General features: G+C 48.3%; 2 protein-coding genes across 2 annotated transcripts in view; both read right to left on the bottom strand.

The window, feature by feature from the left end:
- Positions 1–8,913, bottom strand: part of LOC130371739 (integrin beta-4-like) — a 17,167-nt gene extending 8,254 nt beyond the window's left edge. The window contains exons 1-5 of the mRNA XM_056577599.1: positions 7,520–8,913; positions 4,905–5,225; positions 1,978–2,063; positions 953–1,035; positions 120–221 (exon numbers count right to left, since the gene is read on the bottom strand). Of these exons, the coding sequence (XP_056433574.1) occupies positions 120–221; positions 953–1,035; positions 1,978–2,063; positions 4,905–4,909 (276 nt within the window). The 5' untranslated portion in view covers positions 4,910–5,225; positions 7,520–8,913. The remainder of the gene's footprint in view (positions 1–119; positions 222–952; positions 1,036–1,977; positions 2,064–4,904; positions 5,226–7,519) is intronic.
- sap30bp (SAP30 binding protein) lies at positions 8,908–23,309 on the bottom strand. The gene is made up of 10 exons (XM_056577108.1): positions 23,195–23,309; positions 22,241–22,365; positions 20,852–20,896; positions 17,964–18,006; positions 14,311–14,399; positions 12,028–12,119; positions 11,677–11,789; positions 11,533–11,591; positions 10,133–10,229; positions 8,908–9,602 (listed from the first exon to the last, which is right to left on the bottom strand). Exons 1-10 carry the CDS (start codon positions 23,304–23,306, stop codon positions 9,421–9,423), a joined length of 957 nt encoding a protein of 318 aa, XP_056433083.1. The 5' UTR covers positions 23,307–23,309; the 3' UTR covers positions 8,908–9,420.
- Between the last annotated feature and the right edge of the window lie 1,691 nt (positions 23,310–25,000).

Raw genomic sequence — 25,000 nt, forward strand, 5'->3', positions numbered from 1 at the left:
AGGAAGAGAAGGAGCAGGAGGAGTAGAAGGAGGAAGAGATAGAGGAGGAGGAGGAGGAGGAGGAGGAGGAGGAGAAGGAGGTGGAGGAGGGAGAGGAGGAGATGGAGGAGGAGTCCTACCCGCTCCATCTTCCTGCTGCTGGTGGCGGTGATGATGCCGGCAGCGCTGCACCCATGGGTGCGAATGTTCTCAGTCAGGTCGCAGCGGGCGGCTTTGAAGGTCTTGGGAGAAACCAGGATTAAACACATTCAATTAATGGATGGAAACGTTTAAATTCAGAGCAGTTGAGGTCTGAAACATCAACTTATTTCACAGCTGGCTGAGAAGGGCATCAATAAAAAACAATTAAAAAAAACAACACAAAAAAACAATTATTATTTTAAGCAACTTAAGTTACAGATATCACCGAGACATCTTCTGTATTGGCAACCTTTGTATAGATGGTGTCACACTTTTCACATCATCGGCATGAGAATAGCATGAGAAGTTCAGTCTTTGCAACTTTTAAAGAAAGATGATTTCCTGAGCTGAACGAGGTGGGTCTTGTTCAGCTAGTGATTAACAGTAAACCTCCCTGCACAATACGGCACACTCACAAAGACACAGCTTGAGAGGAGCCAGAGACCATAGTTAGCTTCAGACCCACCAAGATAAAGACAGAGAGGATGTTAAATAAATCGGGATGGGTCAAACTCCTTTCAACTATTGACCCTCCCTTAGCAGCTGGGGAGAGACTTTCTGTTTTTTACCATTTATTTTTTTACTTTTTACTCTTTTTTATTGTTGCGTGAGTAAGACAGGAAGGTAAGGGAGAGAGAGGGAAAGACATGAAGCAAAGGACCACGGGCAGGAATCGAACCCGGGTCGCTGCGGTAAGGACCGGGCATTAATGGTACGCGCTCTCCCCGGTGAACCCCCTGGGGAGACTCTTTGAGTCTTGCGGCTTCCATACCTCATCTGAGCAGTAGGCACAGCCCACGCCGGAGCGAAGACATGACGAGCAGTTGCTGTCCTTGGACAGCAGGCAGTAGTTCCCTGTGGGGGGGGGGGGGGAAACGGGGGTCAGGGGGAGAGGAAGGGAAATGCAGATAGTCAAGAACGGAACAGAAGCCAAGAGCAGATAGTCTGCCCCACACACAGGATGTTGTCAGCCTTTCCCATATTAGCTGACAGCAACTTGTCATCCTCAATGCAGTCATCAACACGTCAGTAAACATAGGGCCCTTGACTTTCACAAGACAGTTAACAAAGTGTTAAGCACACAGATGAATGATGGGTTGACCAGGAATGCATATAATGATCATTCTCAAATCATTTTCCTCAGCCATCACAAATTCACATAAGTGTGGTGACAACTTTGTGCAGATTTTTCATAACTTCCATGCGTTGCTTGTGTATTACTCAGATACATTTAAAAAATGGTGAAGGCCTACCAGAACCTCAAACATCCCAGTGCAGCCAGCATATGCAACGCAGAGACAATTCAAGACACACTTGTTCAGAGTATATATGTTTGATAAACATCTGTGCACTTAAAAGTAGTACTTTGCATCGTGTAGCATCTTATCCTAGCTATCTTTGTTGCGTACAGGGAATGCGTTAACCTAGTGATCGTTAGTGCTCGGCACTTGCTTCTCTGAACATCCTTACTGTACCAACAGCGATATATTGTTTGTTCTTTCTTCTGACAAATGTACTTATTATAGGTCGCTTTGGATAAAAGCGTCTGCTAAATGCTCTGAATGTAACATTAAAGGTAAAGGAGACAACACAACGTTATAAATCTGGGCCCTGGCGCCAACAGACAATCAAAACCTTAGAAACGCGACGATACGACTCGACTACATGTTTATAGTTTTACGAGGCTTTACCGCCCTTTAAAACCACCCTACTGGGCGTTGACTCTGTCCTAGCATGCAGACAGACAGTCATCTTTGGGATGTGATTGGCTGTGTGACTGTGGCTCATCTGCCTCACCATCAGCAGAGCAGAAGCTGGTCAGCAGGGCCGCGAGAAGCCCCAGCCCCAGCGAGAGACGTAACGTCCATCTCCTCATCTCCTTCCTGCAACACACGCACACACACACATGCAAACACACCATGCACACACACAGACACATGCACACACACACACACACAGACAAAGACACACCCACATGTTGAAGGTGTAAATTACCCCGGCTTCATAAAGATCATGAGAGTAAAAGTAAACAAAGAACTGACAGAGAGAGAGAGAGAGAGAGAGAGAGAGAGAGAGGGAGAGGGAGAGGGAGAGGGAGAGGGAGAGGAGAGAGAGAGAGAGAGAGAGAGAGAGAGAGAGAGAGAGAGAGAGAGAGAGAGAGAGAGAGGCATTTAAACCTACTCACTACAATAACCGAGCAATTACATTGCCTGGAGGCGTGGTGGTAAGATAAATTCACTGTGTCCAAAACAACCGTTTCTGTGTTGGCATGCACTTGTTTGTTATCAGTGACTATCAGGAAGACAAAGAAAATAACAGACTTCAGAGACAGAGTTCATCAAGTTCATACTGGGAGCCAACCTTCTTCCAGGCATTCTGTATTCCTAGTGGCTCAAAAGAGAGAGAGAACTGATCGCCCACAAACAGGGTGGGAGGGAGAGAGCACATGAGTGAGTGGGATCAGAGCTGGGATCAAGGAGAGAGCGGCAGAGAGAGAGAGAGAGAGAGAGAGAGAGAGAGAGAGAGAGAGAGAGAGAGAGAGAGATACAGAGATCATAAAAAGAAGAAGGCTGAACCATGGTGTAATTATGAGTTCTAGTTGAACTCAGGGCTGTGGGCACAGGACTAGTAAACACAGGGGTGGAGCACTGTGTCAGACAGCTGGCTGTCGCTGTGAGGCACTTGGTTCATCTGTGAGAAAGGAACAGATGAACACTAAACACCATCTCCACCAGACAGTGGCTCCACAATGGCTACAGTTTGTGTGGCGAAAGGTCTCGATAATTGTCTCAGTGGGCAGAAGATGTGCCCAAACAAAGAAAAGAGAAAAAATAGGGAGTTTAACTGTGTTTCACCCGAGACCCGTGACCCCCTATAACTCAGGGAGGGGAATGTGGTCCTCAGCCGAGAAAATGACCCAGCCATCGAAAAAAACACCTGAGAAAACCTGAGAACGGGATTCTAGCACTCGACTGTGAACTTCAGCTGGCTACATGTGTGTGTGTGTGTGTGTGTGTGTGTGTGTGTGTGTGTGTGTGTGTGTGTGTGTTGTGTGTGTGTGCTTGTGTGTGTGTGTGTGTGTGTGTGTGTGTGTGTGTGTGTGTGTGTGTGTGTGTGTGTGTGTGTGTGTGTGTGTGTGTGTGTGTGTGTGTGTGTTTGTCTGTGTGTGGGTGTCGGTATGAATGCACCCACATTGGCATGACACCATTGGCTGTCTCTATTCATCACCCCCCCCCCCCCCCATCTAGTAATGCATGACAGAATAGGGACAGGGAGAGGCCCTTACTAACCTAGCACCCCTCTTGTTTGCCTCTTGGACGTAAGCGCTTGTTTCTAAAGACTGTCTGGGTGATGGAACGGAATGCCCGTTCCATCACCCAGACAGTCTTTAGAAAACAAGACGGGTCACCAGGTGATTTAAAGCACCCACGGAGTCCATTTTGTTTCTCCACAACAGCTCGACCATGACAGTGAGCGGTGAGTTAAAAAGAAGGGTCAGGTTGTAACAGCCTGCTCCTGGATGCAACCTGACCTGGGGGGTGGGGCAGGGGGCTACTGTTCCTATAAGACATCCACCCTGAATGCGTTCACCGCAACCACCCGAGGGGGGAGGCCTTTGGGTCGACGAAGAGGGGGCGCCAACGCCTTAATCGTCAGCGCCTTAATGCAGACAATATGGCCGCCGTTTGTGGTTGGCCTCGGGTTTACAGGGAGGGGACGTGGGGCTGCGGCAGGTTAGAGCTGTGTCGGTGTAAAGGCGGGGTTCCCGCCAGGTGAGCATTCCTCAGCAGGGTGTGGGGCGACCCTGGAGGGACATCACAGCTGGGGGTCATGGGTCACGGATTCTCAGAGGCCCGGGTTGCACAACTCCCAAAATTGTATTTGTATTTTATATTCAAAATGTGTTTTGATTATTATTGTCTTATCCTATTTCCTTTGCTCTTCTCCTTTTGTGTGTTTACTGCAACCAGTAACTTTAACTTTTTCACGTATACAAACAACATCATTTTAAACACGTTATTCTACTTTCATCTCATGCTTTCTTAGAGCACAGCGGACTGGAGTAGACCCTGAAACCAGCAGCCCGATTTACTGAATCGAAAATGATTTTGGATCTCGAATTGAATCTGAATTGAATCTAATCGTGACCCCGAATGTCTAAACAGAATTGCATCGTGGGACCCCCGGAATAGCCCGACCTCTCCCCACAGGGCCCTGCCCTCAGAGCCAGGCGATGGACCCCAGCTGTGCAGAACATCTGCTACCATTCGGCAGGCGACAGGGATGCACTAGGAAAACTCATCCCGAAAGCTGCGTTCTCTAGGCGTCAGGTTTGGGGTTCTTTCGCTTCATGCTGACGGTGGTTTCCAGGTCAAATCCTATGTTGTTACAGGCTATTCAGTGTCAGGGCGACCCTGGTCTTTTAATCTTGCTAATCTTTCTCGAAAGGCCGCAGGAAGGTCAATGTCAGATAGCATATCAGCACACAGGTTAAGTAACTCAAAAGTCCTTCTAATCACATGACACAGCACAAGGTAGATTCAACCTGAACATGTTTCATTGGCTGCAACACCTGCTCCACTAACATGAGGCTCTAAACATGCCAACGTTCCAGACGTGCTGGAGAGAAAGAAGTTGTTTTTACAGCGAGGGGGGACAAGAACAATGGCACAATTAGTTGGATTTATGGCCACGCATTCACACAGATTACAGATCAAACAAACCTCATGGGTGCTCGGGCAGTCTTGCCCAATCCGACAGGTCCAAAGGTCCGACAAATGAAGAGAACCACTTAATCCGTTCCTTCTTGCTGTGGCTCTAGGCGGGCATCAGAGATAAAATGGTGTCCACCTGGGGTGAGTTAGTAAAAGTCCACTTTTTTCCAAAGTTCACAAGTCTGAGATTGTTGTCCAATTCAACAACTAACTTTCTTTTCCAACACTTTCAATCCTTGTCTTGCTCCCTTCTTCTGTCCTCTCTGGTCAAATATTGATAGTATTCCTCTTGTACTCGGCCCCACTTGGAGTGCGTCTCAGTGCAGTCGTCTGTGAATGTGACAAGAGACTCCCAGAGGGGAGAGAGGGAGACAGAGAGAGAGAGAGAGGGAGAGAGAGCCCCGTCAGGACAGCGAGTCAGTAACTGTGTGAATGAGATCCGTGGGGCTGCGATTCGATCCCTCCTTTAGCTGCTGCACGAGCGCCAACACGCACACGCACGTGCACAAACTCTCCTTTTCCCCTCGGCCAGGTAAGTGCAGGCATGAAGGTGTGGGAGTGTGGGGGGGGGGGGGGAGAGAGGAGGGGAGAGGAGGAGGGGAGAGGAGGGCTGGCTGGGTGACTCCCTTCCTTGGTCGGCCCCACCCCTGTTAGTAAGTGCAGGAGAAAAAAATAAAACAGCTCCACACCTCTATGCGTCAGCAGAGCCCCCCCCCCTCCCCCTTCCCCTTCCTCAGCCTCCAACCTCCTCATCCTCCACGCCTAACCCCTAGCTCGCTGCATTCCTCCCAGGCGGGAGCTCACCTGTGTGGGCTTGAGAGCGGAGAGATCCAGGCTCCTCCCCTTCCATGTGGCCCGCTCCCAACCCCATGGGAGGGGCAGACGGTGCAAAACACATGCCCGCGGGAGACATAACACCGCTCTGCACTGCCTCTCTCTCTTTCTTTGTCGATCGCTCCCTCTCTGTCTCTCTCTCCCTATCTGTCTCCCTCTCTCTCTTTTGTTGTCTATCTCTCCCTCTCTGTCTCTTTCTCCCTCTTTCTTTGTCTATCTCTCCCTCTTTCTCCGTCGATTGTTGTCTATCTCTCCAACTCTCTCTGTCTCTCCCTTCCTCTCTCTGTCTCTCTCTCTCTCTCTCCCTCTCTCTCTTCCACTTCTTCGCTCTTCTTCCCCTTTCTCTCCTTCCTTCTCTCTCCCCCCCCCATCTCTCTCTCTTTCTCTCTCTCTCTCTCTCTCTCTCTCTCTCTCTCTCTCTCTCTTACACAAGTGTATCAGGCACACTCAGGGGGGGGGAATTGTTTCCCTGGTCATTTGTTACCACATTTGAACAAAGCACATGTAAGAGCCTTTCTATTTGTATCTTCCCTTTGAGATTATTATTACTATCAGCTGGTAGAAGAGGTGGAGGTGGTGGTGGTAGTGGTGGAGAGGTAGGTGCCAGTGGTGGTTGGTGGTGAAGGTGATAGAGGAGAAGGTGGTGTGTCGACCCAGTGGCGAAGGTGGTGTTGTTGGGTAGTGCTGGGTAAGGTGGTGGAGGTGGGTGTGGTGGTGGTGGTGGTGGTGGTGGTGATGGTGTTTTTCAGAGGGCAGGCTGGAGGAGATTGTGCATTCCTTGAAACCTGCCAACCTGAGTATGTGTGCGTGTGTGTGTGTGTGTGTGTGTGTGTGTGTGTGTGTGTGTGTGTGTGTGTGTGTGTGTGTGTGTGTGTGTGTGTGGTTGTGTGTGTGTTTGTGTGTCTTGTGTGAGTATGTGTGTGTCTGTGTCTGAGTATAAGGATTCAGTGTAGCCTAATAGAAGGAAGAAGCATAAGAAACAGACTGTTTTCTCCCAATGCATTGTTCATTTCAATAAGGTGCTTAAACTCCTAGAGGTTCTGTAGCCAGCGGCTACACAGCGTATTATCAAGGTCTTAAACGGTCTTGGCAACTGCAGTTTGTTAATTATAGATGTAAGTTAGGCCTAGCTAATGATGATGAATATCATACTTGCAAAACAGTGAATAGGCTACACATACATGGACGTTGCACTTATTATCCACATATTTCCTCTGCAAGGAAAGTTCTACAGAAAGATTTAAGAAGACAATAACAACAGCCTTTTCCCAACTCTCCTCCCTCGCTAATCAAACCAAGGAAAGGTTCAGTCATCATAAAGCTGTCACTCAGAAACGGGCTCAGCAATGGCAAGGGCGTATATAATCAATATCAATAGGAGATATTGCTCGGGACATTTTCCTCAGTCATTCCTTAGGGACAAAGCATGCGCCTACCGCCAAACACTGACCACAAAACATACGCCCATGGGCAATGAGCTTTTTCCTTCGTCGTTTGTGTGAAGTTCAGATATTGTCGTCCGAAGTTCAAATATGTTTCAATAGTTTCTATACATGTAAAATACATTATCACAGTATATTAGGAAAATGTCAACAGGTCTGAGAAAAAAATAGGTCTAAGAAGTTATAATGTATTGTCTAAGAAAATAGGTCTAAGAAGTTATAATGTATTGTCCAATTGAACATTTAATTGACATTATCAATCATTTAATCGAAAGTGTTATATTGTACATAACAACTACAAAAGAACATGCAACTTGAAGTCCTCCGAAACAACAGCAGACTACTTACATCGCACAAGACGCGCTCCACCGGTCCGAGTGGCACAGTCTGCAAAGATGGACCCCTGCCCAGAAACTCCAATGAAACCATTAGTCTTCAGATAACGGCTAAAGATGGGCTAGGTAACGTTTGATGAGGAAACGTTCAAAGTCAAAGCTTCAGTAAAATAGGTCCAAAAGAGAGTCTATTTCCAGCTCTCTCCTGGACGTCATGGCTCCCTGCGTTTCAAACTGTCCGCATTAACATGAGAAAAGCGCTCTGGGATCACTGCGCTCTTTTAGCGCACAATGGACACTCTTTTAATGGCTTCCGATCAATCTACATCTGAGCCGGCCTACTATGTTTAAGAACACTACTCTTAAGATATCAATGTGCACAAAACAATAAGATCAAAATTATACTTAAGGTTCAATGGGATGAGTTTATATAGGATTCACAAAAAAATAAAATAATACGTGCGGCCTAACCAAAAGTTTTGATATTTTTCCATTGCATTGCAGTCTAATTATCCAATCGGGGGCAATGTTGGGCAGGTCTACGTACAAAGTTGGGACAGGTGCAGGTTTACCTCCTCCTTCCTGCTGTATGTCATACTGTTTCTCTCTACACCAGCCTACAGCCTGCTCGAAATCAGAGTGCCTTTACAGAGGACGTGTGCATTACACCAGCGAGCAATGGGCCTAGGGAAGCCATTTCAGCTGAAATATCCCTTTAATCCAAAAGATATTGATAGAGGTTATGGAACATAACGCAGCTTGTGACACAACGGTCAGCAAAAAATTAAATTCTTCCGGGTCTGGTGAAAAATTGCATGTTAGGATGAAAAGGGAAATAATTAGGCCAGAGAAAACCCCTACTACTTTACAAAACGTTTTCATGTGGAAATCAAAAGGTATATCTTAGGAGAGGGACCAATTCAACCATTTAAGTGTGACGTGAGGTATATCAATCACATCTCCAGCTGTAGCACAGATGGTGCGTGCTGTGTGTACTGTATTGGGAGACATGCTCCTGTGAAGATGATTCAGGCACATGCCTTCACTCAAAGGGAGTTTGCTTCCAGCAAATAAGGTCATCCTTTTCATTTCCACGGTGAAGCCCGCCCACTTACACAAACTTGGCATTTAACTGGATGCCAATGTGTTTCATGGTACTGGTAAAGCAGAAATGCATTCTTATCTCAGATAAGTTCAGAAAGAAACAGATAAAGACAACCGATTTGAAAAGATGCAGTTAGTCAATTTAATTTTGAAAACTGATACATATGTACAACTGTTTAAAAAACAACACTCAGTTTGGCATTCTAATGGGCAGTTGGAAAAGAACAAGGAAAAAAATAACATGACAAGAAGCCAATTAAAACATGAATGCCGTTATGGGGGAGAGGTTTTGGGGGGGGGGGGGGGGGGGGGAGGTTAGGGGAGAGTTGTGAAAACAGTGAGCAGAAGTTCCTTGGAAAACTCCTTGGCTTTGGAATCCAAAAGGAGGTCATCTACAAACGTTGAGCCCAACATTTCTATCGTGGAGAACGTGGAGATCTAAGACACAGAACCATTGTGACTGCAGACAGAGGGTCCATGCGGAGCTTCAACAGAAGCCAACCGCCTGAACTGGTCCAGCTTGGACCAGGGTCAGGATGAGAGGACTGTAGTCCAGCTGTGACCAGGGTCAGGAACTGAGGACCGTAGTCCAGCTGTGACCAGGGTCAGGATGAGAGGACTGTAGTCCAGCTGTGACCAGGGTCAGGAACAGGACTGTAGTCCAGCTGTGACCAGGGTCAGGAACAGGACTGTCCAAACTGAGGGTCAGTAAATCTGAGACTGAAACAACACACACACACACACACACACACACACACACACACACACACACAGTCATTCGCACACACAGACACCACCACCACCACGTTCTCATTGCTTGGCCTTCTTCAGGATGGTGCCCACCGCCGATATGACGGTGGTCTTGGTTCCGCTGGCGGTGGTCGTCACGGAGACCACCCCGGGGATGGGCCCGCCGCCGGGGAGCAGCGGGGGCTGGGCCACGGTCACCGGAACCGCAGAGTCCCACTTGCTCTTCCTCTTCTGAGCCTCGGCTGGGAGGAGGAGGAGGAGGAGGAGGAGGAGGAGGAGGAGGAGGAGGAGGAGGAGGAGGAAGAGGAGACACGGGAAACAAGGTCAGAGGGGGAGTAGGAGAGCCGGGTTCGTGATTCGGATCGAGTCTCGAGGTTCCTCATGCTTGACTTCTGGCCATCGCTGTAGATCTGGCCACTTTTTGTGATTATGGAGAACAACGAGACCCAATGAAGGCACAACCTCATTCAACGTTAAAGGTTCATTCACAAAGTGAGGCAAGCCAATAGGTGCCCGAGAGTCGAGCTCTAAGGTGCCAGAGAGTCCGGCTCTAAGGTGCCAGAGAGTCAAGCTCTACGGTGCCCGAGAGTCAAGCTCTAAGGTGCCAGAGAGTCAAGATCTAAGGTGCCAGAGAGTCCTCTCTAAGGTGCCAGAGAGTCCTCTCTAAGGTGCCAGAGAGTCCGGCTCTAAGGTGCCAGAGAGTCCTCTCTACGGTGCAGATCTCCCCGCTCTAAGGCCTTAGTATCAGTCGGTGTACCCCAGGAGTCCTCACCTGTGGCCGTGGTGCTGGTGGCGCTGGAGGCCAAGGCGGCCAGGGCAGCCGTGTTGGCGGCAATGGTGCCCTTTTTGGTGCCAGTCACAAACTCAATCTTGGGAAAGAGGCCAGGAAAACAAAAGGAACAACAAGAGTATTTATGGACAGCTGTCAGCGCTGAGGGTGTGGCGAGACGCGCCACGACCATGTGCGACTGGTTATTGTTGCCGATTGGAAGCAGCGGCAGCCGTGAACATCTACGACACACGCATAGTTCATATTGTGAATGTTTGAGGACACATCGAGCCCTGGGAGAGGCGACTCACGTGGAGTTCCTCTACCGGCCTATAGGGGACTCGCGGTGGTTGGTTGTAGAAAGACCCGCCACCATTCTAAGTCAATGGGGAGAAATTGGTTTCATTGTCTCAGCACAAAGTGAATACATGGTTTGTCTTTGATCGGTCAGGATCTCAGCTGGTTGAATATTAAGGAGACTCCATTCCATTCCCACCCACAATGTGCCGAATAGAAATCCTTCCTGCTCTCAGGCAACGGTAGTGCAAATGTACAGCTCCACAACGGCTGTCTGTAAACCAGTGGGTGACGTTTAGAGAGTGACACTACGTCTGTACTTTGTTTACGGTCAATGGTGCATGGACTCATTTTAGTCTTGTGTAGGCCACCTTTTAGTGCAGGTTCACAAAAACGAAAGCCCTCCCACCGCTGGGCCTTGGTAACCCAGCCAGCGCTGGATCCCTCTGAGCTAACGTGCGTGAACATGCCACCGGTGCAAAGATCCCCCGACAGCCCTGTATGTGGGCCGCCCCGGTTCCGGTAGCCGTCATGAACAGTCAGCGGAAGTGAGGCTGGCCTCACCAGTGACCTGTTCACGCACGTTACTCGCCAAGCTCCAATAGGAATGTGCTTATGGGAGGAGGATGATGATGGTGGTGCAGGGATGGGATTGAGAGTATCACAGGGAGTGGGGGGGGTGCAATGGTATTGAAACTCACTGCGTGATGCACACCGAGTTTCATTACCATAACAACAACCCCCCCCCCCCCCCCCCCCCACCCCGAAGCGATTCCTCAATCCCAATCCGATTGGGGGATTGAACCTGGAGAGCAAACGTTGCAGGTACACACACACACACACACACACACACACACACACACACACACACACACACACACACACACACACACACACACACACACACACACACACACACACACACACACACACACACACACACACACCTTGTGCTGCCGTCACAAAGGCTGGTATTTGGCAGCGGTGCCTTCTATGCGCGTGCGTCATAACAACTGAGCATCGAAGGGAGCTGGTGGAGACTTGCCCCCCCCTGACGCAGGCGCAGGAGCTGTTGACTCCTGCGGGGTTCAGCAGACTGTTCTCACCTTTGTTCGGTCCTTCCTGGCCTTCTCCATTTTGTCCATCTCCACCTTTTGGGCTTTAGCTGTGGGTTGGAAGCAGGGGAATTAGAGGCTGTACAATCACATGCACAGAAGCTCCTTTATGTCAGTGGGGGGGGGTCCACTCACCGAGGGCCTCGTAGTAGGAGTCTTCCGACCAGCCGTGGGGGTCGAACATGTCCTTGGGGTAGTTGGTCCCCAGCTCGTCGATGCCACAGAACTGGATCAGCTTCTCGTAGATACTGAGGAGAAAGAGCAAGCGTTAGACGTCAGTGAGGAGGCCTTGACAGTGGGTGATTTACCGCCAACATCTGCAGTCGGTCTGTGTTTGGGAGGGGAGGAGGAGGATGAACGGTCTTGCTTCATTGTTGATCGTAAGAGTACGTAGGGAGAGAATGCTAATGTGTTTGAATGTGCTGCCATGTCGGTTCCCAAAGCATTGTGCGCTCAGGGCGTGTCGTCCGGTTCCAAGTTGGGTACCTGGGGTTCCTGAACTCCTTCTTCTTCTGGATGTGGTTGTTGGTGTCGAAGCCTTCCTGCAGCTTCCTCTCGTACAGCTTGCAGATCTTCTCCTGGGGGGGGGGGGGAGGCAAGCAGATCAATCAAGATATGATCGGGAGAACGCGTCGGAGTCAAGCAACAAGACCAGACAAGGCCTCGGCACCGGTTGGTTGGCTTAAACGCAACATAAACACGTAGTGGTTGTTTCTTCGACAGGACCAAAATAAACGGCACATAACATGTGTGTATAGGGCCCCGGGAGAGGCCAGAGTGAATGAAGCCATTGTGCAGCCTGGGTTTCTGATAGGCCCGGGGGAAGTATTTGACAAGTAGGTTCGAACCACAAGGGACTGGCCCTAGAACTGGTGAAGTCCAGCCGTGGAATCCACCGAGATGGATGGAGATATATGGGGAACTGATGAATGGGCTGGGGAGTGAGCAATGGGGTCAGGTACCCAAGTAGTGGGTTCACAGGGTCCTGTGAACCTGGGGTTTTTACTGTACAGTTGTACGAAGAATCGTACAATCGAAAGAATAAGCTGCATTCGCCATGTTGTGGTTGGGTCAGAATGCTCAATTATGCAATGATTGGCTGAATAGTGTTATTATTTGAACGCAAAGTTCAATCAAACAAAACCCTTTAGCCTGAACATTTCTTATCACATCCACTCCCTGTCGGTCTCATCTCCGTCCTGGCCCCTACACCCTTACTCCACATCACCTACGCCCTGAAGGCAGGGTTTTGAGGGGTGAATCAGTAGCCCAGGTGTGCGTGCGCATGTAGCAAAGCAAACATTCTGTGTGCAACCCAGCTGCTCTCCCTCGGTGACTAACTGTCCCCAGTCAACCTCCCACCGGTTTCCAAAAAACTGCAGTCCTGCCTTAATGGCTCAGAGAGAGATTGAGCAAGACTAGCCTGCAGCCGGAGGCCTTGAACAGTGGCAAGCCAAGACGGATGGAGATGAGGTGAAGCTGAAATGATATGGTAAGACGATAACGGGTCATACTATAGCAGGGTTTCCCCACAGCACTTTACAGCTTAGGCGGCCTCCTTAGCAACACGCGCCTGCCCTCTTAAAGTTGTCAAAAGATATTTGTATAGATACAATTCTTCAACTGGTCTTGTTTCATTTGTTATTTTGACAATGTTGTTTTTTCTTTTTTTAATTTGTACAGTTAAAATTGCACAAATTAATTCACTGATCTTGTTGCAGCTGTTCTTTTAAAAAGCTTCTTATTTATTAATGATATATTATTAGTATTTAATATTTAGTGTTTAATAAATAATAGATGCCTGTAGTACCATGACCGGTTCCCCGGTACGTTTGTTAATGAATGAAGTGTGTGTGAGTGCAGTTTATTTCCTCCTGGAAGCCGTCGACAGTGGTTGCAGAACATAGAGTTCCCTATCGCTCATCAGAGGACCAGCGATTCGAGAAGGGCGGGGCACACCGGGCAGAGACAGGTATCAACCCAGTCCCACAGACCAGTGACACGCCTAGGTCTGCCCCGGGAGATGGGTTCACACCATGGAAACCGTTTGACAACACTGACGATAAAACGGCGTCAACAACAACTTTATTGGCACCTATTGAGACGGTGGAGGTGGTGAAGTAGTTTGATTGGGTAGCCGCACATATCCTGTGATCTTGAAAATGAATGAAGTGAAAATGTGAACAGTCGACAATAAACTTATATTGTCTTTATGACGTCGTTATCCAATGGTATCACTTTATTGCAGTCTACTATCAGGCTTTACTTGTCTTGGCTCGGACACGTCTGGAAACGCCCTGATTATGGCCATCGGGGCTAGCCCAGAGACATGCATTATAGGGGATATCGTTTGGGTTGGGAAAACCCCAATTCAAATATTCGCAGGGCTCTCGAATCCAAAATCCTAGTCTGGGGGTCTGAGGGATCAGGAGATGAAGCGGGTTGGCTGGGAACCGGAAGGTTGCTGGTTCGAATCCCCGGCTCCTCCTAGCAGAGTTTCGAGGCGTTCCTGAGCGAGACCCCTCACCTCTCCCGATGAGCGGGGTGTCGCTCATCGGGACACCGCCGTCGGTGTGCGAATGTACGGGTGAATGTTTGGCAATATCGAAAAGCACTTTGAGTGGCAACTGGTTAGAAAAGCGCTGAATAAATGCAGTCCATTTACCGATCCTCACTAATCCCATGCCTAGTCTGGTGATCCGGGGGTCTGGCGGCTACCTGACCTGACCTGACCGGCACCAGACCCCCACAACCTGGGGGGGAGCTCACCTGTAAGTGGATGGGGCAGCGACCAGCCGGCTCCGAGGGAATCCGGATCTTGTCCGGCGACATGTTCCTCACTTTCTCAGAGAAGAGCGCTGGACGGAGATAAGAGAGAGGGAGAGAGAGAGAGAGAGAGAGGACGGCGATAAATCGATGAACATTCACACATCAAGTCTGCATTAAATTCTACAGCCTGCAGTAACAACGTGTTTCGGTCTTACAGGGCGATGCGGAACAGAGTTCAGCGCAGAGCAGACCAGTGAAATCCACTGTGCTGGTCGAGTGCCAAGCGGGCATTCTTAAAAACAGAGGGGGGGGGGGGGACTCTGGGGGAACAGCTTTAAGGAGACTCAGTCCACGGAGATCGGTATGCAGCAGCAACATTGCACCCGTTATGGTTATTGTGTTGATAATCGGCTCCAGAGTGATTTAACACACGCACAACAGAACATTCCCTGTGTGCTCCGCAAGGCCATGCCTTGCGCTTCTTAAAAGACCCCCACCGGGAACACACAACGCTTTATTGACGGAGAGACTGACGGACCACATCATCACTGGGACTATGGGGTCCCTGGGGGGAGTGTTGAAATGAAGACAGAGAGCGGGAGACAGAGAGAGCAAACGAGTGCGCGAGAGGGAGGAGAGGGGAGAGAGGGAGGAGAGGAAAGGGGAGAGAGGGAGGAGAGGAGAGAGAGGGAGAAGAGAGGAAGGAAAGGGGAGAGAGGGAGGATAGGGGAGAGAGGGAGGATAGGGGAGAGAGAGGGAGGAGAGGGAGGGAGGAGAGGGGAGAGAGGGGGAGAAGAGGGGAGAGGGAAGAGAGGGGAGAGAGGGAGCCCGGCGGGCAGGGCGGGGCTGCTGTCGAGACTTGTCAGAGGGGAGGCTCCCCTGCCTCACCCTTCTTCAGTCTCCACATGTTAATTCTTGACTCCCAATTCTTCTCCGCTTTGCTTTCTCTGACCACGGGCCAGGCATTCCTCCGCGTCACAGCAGCGTCAATCACTAGGTAAACAGTGTGTGTGTGTGTGTGTGTGTGTGTGTGTGTGTGTGTGTGTGTGTGTGTGTGTTTTTCCAGCTTGCATTTTTAAAGACGCATGCATGTCGACGAGTCCGAACTCGGTTGAAAGGGAGAGCTTTCTCGTCAATGCATTATCATAGATTAAGGGTTAACGGCGGTATACTGCGATGCCGTCGTCGGTGGCGGCGAGGTGACCCGGCGCTGTGTTCTATGGGCCTACGCCCTGCCCTGTGTGCCTACGTCCTACGCCGCGAGTCTACGCGACTCCAGGCTGACCTTTCAGTCACATGTCTCAGGGGTCAGACCCCGTAGACCTCGGTCTCTCTCGCGCCCCCCAACACGAGCCTCGGGTGGATACGGACCCTCGCATGGGAGAACGTCCCGAGAACGTCTTCGCACCAACAAGACATGAAGCTGGAAGGCCTTTCACTCAGCAGAGAGCCTCCACCAGAAGGACGAGGGAAAGGTGTGTCCCCACCTTGACACACACACACACACACACACACACACACACACACAGTGTGCCTGTGCATACGTGTGTGGTTTAAGTCACATACGTATGCAGAGAGCATATGAGGCACGGTACAGAATCTCCACGAGGATAATTATTCCTGGAGTATGGTGACACGCGCGCACACACACACACACGAAAGGTGTATGGAAACGCATGTACACACATCGTACACCGCGCTATACAGAGCACACAGAAGAAACCTCCGCCTCAGGCCATACTAATAGAACATTAGGGAGAGGGGAAGAGACGGAACCTGCATGGGCAGGTTGACGCGAGTCACGGAGAGCTCAGCGCCTTATTAGACTGTCAGATAGACACTGAAACATGCATACACAGTCACAAAATACCTAAATTACATATGGCGGTTGCAAAGAAGAACAAGAAACCATGCGAGACAAAGTTGGTTTGGATAAGGGGAAGCCCTATAATCCCAACTCACCACGAAAAGCTTTAGCGGGAATTAGTGTGGGAGATCTTTATGATTTCATTGCTTTGTCTTCACGCCCCTGTCCCAGACCACACGTCCAGAGTGACTCACGGAGGCACAAAGGACCCTTTGAACACCGCTGATCGCAGTATCTTCGATTCATTTATCTACACACAACTTGTAAACCTGTAAAATGTAACCACTTTATTTTAACCTTGTGCTATGATGGCGGTGACTCACTCTGTGATCAAGAGTGCAGCTCCAGACATGACCATTGTTGAGGGTCAACTCTGACGACGGATAAAGCTTTCAAACGTTTTAAGAAAGGAGTTCAGACCGACACGTTGCGTTGCCAGAGCCAAGGGAGCGGCCCAGCCCTGATCCTCAGTAAACATAACCTCGGGTTACAAAACATGATCACCAGGTTGGTCGGGAATGTGCCGAACTTCATGCCGGAATTGAACGTTTAAAAACGGACAAGGCCACAGAACCCTTCACAGAGCTTAACGACCCTCTAAACGAGCACTGATTGGGGGTGGGGCTGAACCAATCAAAACGTGCCAGCTGTCCTTCTCGGAACGACCTCGAGTCCGACGGCAGACAGATGTGGCCCGGGGGTCTGGCGGTCGGGGTCAAGCCGGCCACAGAGAGAGTCTGTGTCCACTCCGTCGGGGAGGGGACAATGACCAGCGTTCAGCCTGCTGGTGGGGGCTCCTCGGCCAGAGAGAGGGGGTGACATTTACAGACGGATGGCAGGGCCCAGCGCAGCGGCAGGAATGCCAAAGGCCTCGTTTCCCCGACGACCATGAGTCAGAGACTGGTCAACCGGGTGAAGAGTCCAAGAGTCTCGCGCTAATGACCTTTTGCTATGGCTATGGGTGTCAAAAAGAAAATGAGTCCATTCAGGTGGTGAATGTGCTCGGGAAAGGAATCTTGGACAGAAAAGGCAGTTTTTTGGTAGGTATGGGGGCATCATCATCATCATCAGGGAGACAAACATAGGTGTGTTTTTGTCCCGCCAACATGGCTTTCCTGAGAGATCTTCATCAGAACATCGTCCCTTCTTGTTATTGTGAACGGTGTGGGCATGGAACTGAACTGGGTGTCCCTTATTCCAGGTCTCCTCCCTGCTCCAACACATCCTTTGTAACCAACACTAAACTCTAAACGCCAATCCACGGCAGCAAATTATTGCATCAATCCGCATCAAGATGGGTTGATTCATTCAGAACATCACGTCCATGCGTGCACGTCTACGACAAATATGGGCAAACGGCACAACTCCCCAAAATGGAACAGACACCGTGAATGAGTAATGGATGCGGTTCCGTTTTCTGTACCAGGCAGCGTGCTGCAGGGTTTAACAACAGTGTGGTTCAAGCCCTGATGACAGCGTACACAAGGGCCGCTCCCCGGCTCACTCACGTCCTGTACACTCACCTGTAGTGTGCACTATCTGCTCATGAATCACAAGAGCCATTGAAAACGCCACCCTCATAAAAATCGATCATTAAGCATATGGTGATTAGACGCGACGGGGCAATTTACCTTAAATAAATCATGGGGGTGGCGATTTATTACGGGGGAACATACTGTGGGTGGGTATTAGGGCCCGATGCTGGCAGCTCAGGTGTGCTCATGAGGAAACCCAGGTGTGTGTGAGTCAGCAAAGGACTACTTGTGCGGGTGTGTGTTGTACTCACCGACAAGCTCGTGAGGGTTCTTCTTCTCTGCTTCTGGGATCTCCTGTGAAGCAGCGGAAAGGAGAGAATATAGATGAGGAGGACAGTAAGAATGACGGAGAGAAGGAGCATTGGTATTCTGCTGGCTCACTGGACAGACACACACACACACACACACACACACCCCATCTTTCTGGAATTATAAAACGGGGGCCTGTTGGAAGTAGTGGTGCTAATGAAACTTTACACAGAGAGCATGAGAGCTCGGTTCGTACACACAATGGACACACACATAACAGTAAATAACCAGCCAGAGTCTGGGGTATTCTAAAGGTAAAGCCATCAAACGAATAAGGAAAAGGGGCTCGGAGGGGGGGGGGGGCGCGGTCTAAAACATGGGCCTGCTTTGCTGGCACCAAAACCGGTCGAGAAGAAAAGCCACAGAGCTCCTATTCACTGGCACGGCATCACACAAAAGCCGTCACCTAGCAACCACACAGACACTTCAGAGATTCGCCCCGCTGCCGGCCAATGCCTGTTGAGGAATGAGAAGGGGGGGGGGCGAGTGTGCGGAGGAGTAGGCGCCCTAGTGGAAAGAGACAGTGTTGCGAACTTCATCCCTTTCAACCAAAGCAATGCCGCATTCTCACACGCGATTATACACCAAGAACTAGTGAGGAAACTAAAGTAAGGAGTGCATGTTTCTCAGAGAGGGGCGAGGAGCTCTCCTGCTCGCAGAGAAACTTGGCTGGAGAGGAGGTATCCTGAGTCACGACGACGCTCACCTAACAACCTGATACTCACATCGATCGTAGAGATCGCAATTAATACAGCCCCACTGGGAGGCAGCCGTGAAAGAGCTCGCAGCATATCATCAACAGGCTCTCATCGCTCCAACAAATGTTATCTTTTCGGCTGGTATACATTAACTAACTTAGACTTTATTTTTAATTTGTATTTCCGGATAGTTTAATCATTCAAAAAAAATAAATAAAAAGGCACAAAAACAGGAAGATGATGAGCTGTGGCGAGCACGCACACATACCAATGCCTCGAATAAGATGCAGCAGAGTGGTGAGAGATTTCACCAGATCCTCTTGAGGGTGGCATATATATAGAAATAAGGTTTAGCATTGCTGTGTGATACATCGGCGTCAGATCCAGAAGGGGGAATTTAGTCTGGCTAAATCTGGGTGTTTAACTCAACTGTGCTCTCTCCAGGGTTCTGGAGGATAAATGACCAGCACAGAAGCCCAGCGTGGAGCCGTTATTAATGTTCCTCTGAGTGGACCGGGAGAGATGCACTGCTCTGCTCCGTCATCCCTTTCCAAATCCACGGCCATCTTCTCCTCGCTCCCCCCTAAATGCTGAGTCAACGTGAGGGTGATTTACCTTCGTTTCTGTATATCGCCGGCCCCCCCCGGCCACCTACAGATTGAGCTTGGCAGCAGCTGCTCTGAGTAAACCCTCTGCTGAGGTTTCGCCAGGGGCCTGTAATAACTCAAAGTCAACAGAAGCAGGGGACGGGGGATAGACCAGTGGAGAGATCCATCTTCGTGTGAACTTAATGAAGGTTCACACCGCTCACAAACTGAAAAGGTTCTTCTGCCATAGTCGAGTCATAAATAAGATGTGCTTTTTATTAATCTCCGACAGGAAGTTCAGGAAAAGTCTCCAACAAAAAAATATTTTTTAATGTTTTCATTCCTTTAAGGATTATTAAACTATGTGTGTGATCCTTCTTCTTACAACGTGCTATAATGACGTGCACTATGAGTCAACTGAACTTCTGTTCAAAACTATTCAAAATAATGCCAAAAGAAAGAAACCCACACACCAACCAACCCACCCAGAATATCCCTTCTTCCTTCAGCAAAGGTGTCAAAAACTTAGGAAAATGTACATTGTACAAAAGGATACTCAAAAAGCTCCAGATTCAGCTACTTAACTCCAGCCACAACCCGGCTGACAAGGTCAGAACTTGGCACCAATTTGAACAAGTGGCAGCTTGCTTGGGTCATATTCTACGTTTGCCATGAAGCTAAATTCATTAAAGTGTAAAACAGTATTGGCACCGTTTCAGGTGCCTTCAGAAGAGCTGGACGTCATTGCCGGTGGCTCTTGGTGAGTGTCCAGGGGGGCTTTTGACAGTGTAAGGACCTCTATTGAAAACAATGGTTTCACATTTACCGCACATTGTGTGCCGATGTGTGCGAGGATGCGTCTACTGTGCCGGTTCACTTATCACCCTGTCAAACTCTTTATTGGACGGAGACGAACGGGAAACGTTGGCGACACACAACGCACACACACAAACAAACACACACACAAATCGCAGCACATGAATCTGGCACCAAAAAACCCGACCGCCCAGATATGCCCTCTCCTGCCATTGTGTCTGCTTGTTTGACCAGTGACTCACACCCAAACACACCTTAGTGACCCGTACCAGTTAGTCCCAACAGCACGCTGGTAAACTGCAGTACACAGCGTTGCAGGAGGGACTGGCACAGAGATTCCGGTCTGTGCCTGCAGGAAAAGCATATGTATAGCTAGAATACGCTAATAACCCTACCTTAGAAGAGGTTGAAATATAAACCATACTGCACTGCAGAACTTTGGCTTATCAATTAGACTTAAACTACCAGTCCCTTTGGAGCTCAGTTTGTGTGCTTGCTAGGAAATTAAGAAAGATGTTCTCATGCCCACAGCACCACCTAGTGGTATGAATCCAAACCGCATGTCCGGACTTCAGGCTTAAAACCTTGCCAGCATTTCACCTGTGGTTATTGATGTTAAACAATGAAGTGGAGGAAATGATTCCTGTACACACAGAGTCTGGGACGCTGGCCAAGTACAAATTTTACAGCAATAGGATGGGGGGGGGGGGGGGGGGGGGGCTCACATACCTTCACATCGTCCGCATCCTTCCCCTCGTCCGATTCCTCCATTTCCTACAGAAACAGAATGGCCATTGAAAACATTGTACTCCATCCCATTGCATCTGGTGTAGTCTTTCAAAAGGGAGAACAAACATGTACTAACACAAACACGTTAAATGACGACGTTCAGGAGGAAAGATCACATCGGTCAATAGCGTTTTCAGACCATATCCTCTATTCACTTGAACGTAATAACATTTAATGCATTTGGTTATATTCTGTAGTGCTATGCAGACTTTCAGAAAGAACCAACCATTTAAAAGTTACGGTCTCAATTAGGGATGCACCGAATTTTCGGCCACCAAAGATGTTCGGCCGAAACGAAATGGCCCCAAAGCGCATTTTTGGTTTCCGGCCGAAATACTTTTATCACCGAAACAACACGGCCGAAACAGAAATTTGTGATGACGCAAACAAAAAGCGCGGCCAGCACACGCTTGTCTGGATAAGCGCCAATATGTCTGCGGTGTGGACGTTTTTCAATGTTTCTGAGAAAGACCCACGTATAGCGATTTGCAAAAATTGCAATGCCTTGATTTTAATGAAGTTAATATACAGTCATAGCCATAAATGCAATGGTACTAGGATTGCCGCGGTGTGGACAATTTCACACCGAGTAATACACTCGTGTGAACACCGGTATTACCGAGTATAAACGGTATAAACTTTGAAACTAGGTCAACCGCCATCTGCTCCGTCAACTCTCAATTACAATTAGGGCATTTGGCAGACGCTTTTATCCAAAGCGACTTACATCGGTTAATACACACATTGACAAGCTCTGTGCGCCTCCGGATGGCCAGGCGCGGGGAGCTCTCGTAGGGACTGGGCTTCGCAGGGTTTGTTTACCGCCGTTGCTATGGTTACCGGTCTTGTGTGTTCCAACGCTTTATTAGTTAGCCTATCTATTAGGTTTTTATATATTTTCTTTAATGTAAAAACACATCAAAAATAAAACAGTGCAAAGACAAACTGCCAAACCTTTTATTTTAATCAAATAGGCCTAAAGATTACAGCAATTTTTTTTTTTATTACTGAAAAAAAAAAAAACTGTTGGCCTCAACACCGGTAATACCGTATACCGCGGCAACTCTAAATGGTACTAATAATTGGCATAATAATTTCTTTCGGTTTTCGGCCTTGGTTTCCTCATTTTCGGTTTTAGTTTCGGCCAAGAATTTTCATTTCGGTGCATCCCTATGTATTATTTTCTCTGCTGTTCTAAAAGCCTGTATCTAGGCCCTTACACGCAACGTATAGTGACGGTTCTACCACAGTATGGGTAACCTATTTAAACTGGGGAGAAGCCTGAGTGTCTGATAAACAGTTGAATGATATGGAAAGAAAGACACTCACAGAGTGACGGGAGCTTTCTCCGCTCTCCTCATCTTCAGATGGGCCCTTCTCTGGGTCTTCTACCCGGCTGATGTCGTCTTCTCCGTAGCTGGCGGAGACGAGACCTCCCCATCGGTTCTCTGTTCCTAATGGGGAGGAAGGAGGACAGCGAGATTGGATCAATATTCTGGTCAATAGTCAATCATAGGAAAGCCAGCGTGTTGAAATACGTTAGTTTTCAATGTGAACCGGGCTTGTGCATCAGAAGGCATCAGAGCAACCAAAAATAAATTTGGTTGGCCATTTCAAAAGGACTCAAAGAGAGTTGTAGCGAGGTAAAGCCCTAAATAAACGTAAATGTAGCGTATCGTAGGCTAACCAAGAGAAACACTGAGGCAGTTTCAAACGCAAAAGTCATGTTGTCTCTTCCTTGTTTAGTTGCAATGACATGTCCTTATGGGGAAACATCTTTGTGCTGAACGCAGTTGCGTTTCTCATCCAAAACGTGTTAGAGAATATTTTTCATAAACTCAAGTTACAGTCTATATTATTTTACATTTACAGTACCTAAAAAAAACTACAAAATGGCGGAGCAACTCACCCAAATACTATGATGATTAATGAGGGTTACAACAAGGCCATATATCGTTAACAATATAGTCATATCTATACTTGAGACAGATTTGTAATAAGGTAAGATGAGATCAAATAAAAATTTACTCCATAATTAAATATAATCGTTATTTTATCAAAAAGGTACGAACACAAAGACCGTAGATCAAATCAGATACAGTTAGTTGATGAAGTTAGTGGATGATGAAGTTACTCGTGTCGGCTAGCTCTGCGGCGGCTAACAACAAGCTTACGTCGGCTATACGAATGACGCGCTGGTTACAACAGCTCGGTTAACCGCGGGAATCTGGACTCGTCTAATAATCATAAACCACACACATGTATGAATGAAATGACACTCACCTGTATCTTCGTCTTCGATGTCAGAATCTGGCTCTGAATCGTCTCCATAATCTGCCAAAGACGAGAGAAGCGAACTCTTCTTTCCGCTCGCCATTGCTAGCACCCGTCGCATAAACGCACTGAGAGACGCACTGTATGTACGTCACTCAGAGAACAAGGTTGAATGATCACAGTACGCATGCGCGTGGTCACAGCATCCAACATATTTTATAGTAATGGGAGGAATGGACAGTTGATAACAACCAATGTAGTGCAAACATCCTGCAGACACCTTTTATATATTTGTATATATAATATCCAATTTAAAAGGCCCACCGGTCTCAAATATGTCTTGTTAATAAAATGTTACAGTACAAATATTTAATCTGTAGACAGGTCCTACAAGTTTTTCCCTTTCCCTTTGGTTTATGTGTGTGTGTGAGTGTGTGTGTGTGTGTGTGTGTGTGCGTGTGCGTGCGTGTGCGTGTGTGTGTGTGTGTGTGTGCGTGTGTGCGTGTGTGTGCGTGTGAGTGTGTGTGTGTGTGTGTGTGTGTGTGTGTGCGTGTGAAACAATAAAGGCTATAACACGAACAAGTAAGTCTACTGTGTGGCAAAACAACATCATGACACTCTCAGTCAGTAACCAAAAGCTTTATTTCGGCCTGTGTTTCTTGTACAGCATTTTTCTGTCATGTAATAAAGTATAATGTATACCATAAGGGCCTATCTATTGCACTGGAATCAAAACATGTACAAAAATGGACACACAAGGAACAAACATCTTTCCTCTCTCAATACCAAGTTTTCTTGGTAATGAGACACACACACGCACAAACCCACACTCACACACACACGCACACACACGCACGCCGAACGCACACACACGCGCACATACACACACACACGCACAAACTCTCACTCACACGCACACACACACACACAGACTCACAGACATACACGAAACACAGAGACAAACACACTGAGACACATAAAAAGATACCCTCACAAAGACACACGCACACACACACACACACACACACACACACACACACACACACACACACACACACACACACACACACACACACACACACACACACACACACACACACACACACACACAGACACACACACACACACACACAAACGTCTAAACTAAAGCACTGCGTCCCGGGACTTCTTGCGCTTCCCTTTGGGAGTGCAGCAGCATCCAAAGAGAAAGGCGAACACTGCCAGGGCGAGGATCCCCAGCACAAACACAGCGATCACCAAGGCCCCGGCCAGCGCCCAGGGCTCGGTGTGCAAGCGCTGCACAACAACATCAATCCAGTCCCCTGGGGGGACCACGGCGCCTGGGGCCTCCATGCCCCTGGGTACAGAGAGAGAGAGAGACGGATGAGGTTATGTTTATCACTGATGTTATCAGGTCTCCTATAGCAAAAGAGGAACCAAACATTGAGACCAGTCATTGAGACTTCCTGAATGAATAAGGGTTAAATAAAAAATACAGATCTAAACTGTGTCTATGTGTATAGGGCTATTGGTGTAGATTTGTGTGTGCATACAGTAATTTCCATTCGTTTGAACAGATTTTCATGAAGCTAGTGCTGATTGAAATAAGCATCAACATGTTAATGTTGGTGTGGCAATCCTTATTTAAATATCACAAACGTTACAATTTCGTGTATCGTATTTCAATCAAATTATTTTAATCCATGAGCTCAACACATGAAAAAATAAGCTATATTTTACATTCGAAAGCATCTGAGTCCTAATGACAAGTGAGGACACAAATAACAATGGTCCCTTATTCTACCAATGTCGCAC

Source organism: Gadus chalcogrammus, chromosome 18, assembly GCF_026213295.1.
Source record: "Gadus chalcogrammus isolate NIFS_2021 chromosome 18, NIFS_Gcha_1.0, whole genome shotgun sequence".
NCBI classification, from domain to species: Eukaryota; Metazoa; Chordata; class Actinopteri; order Gadiformes; family Gadidae; genus Gadus; species Gadus chalcogrammus.

Coding starts and splice junctions, on each gene's coding strand:
- sap30bp (XM_056577108.1), bottom strand. CDS start 23,306: ATGCGACGGGTGCTAGCAATGGCGAGCGGAAAGAAGAGTTCGCTTCTC. Junction 10,230..11,532: donor CCAGGAAGGACCGAACAAAG/GTGAGAACAGTC, acceptor CTCTTTCCCAAG/ATTGAGTTTGTGACTGGCAC. Junction 9,603..10,132: donor CACCAGCACCACGGCCACAG/GTGAGGACTCCT, acceptor TCCTCCTCCCAG/CCGAGGCTCAGAAGAGGAAG.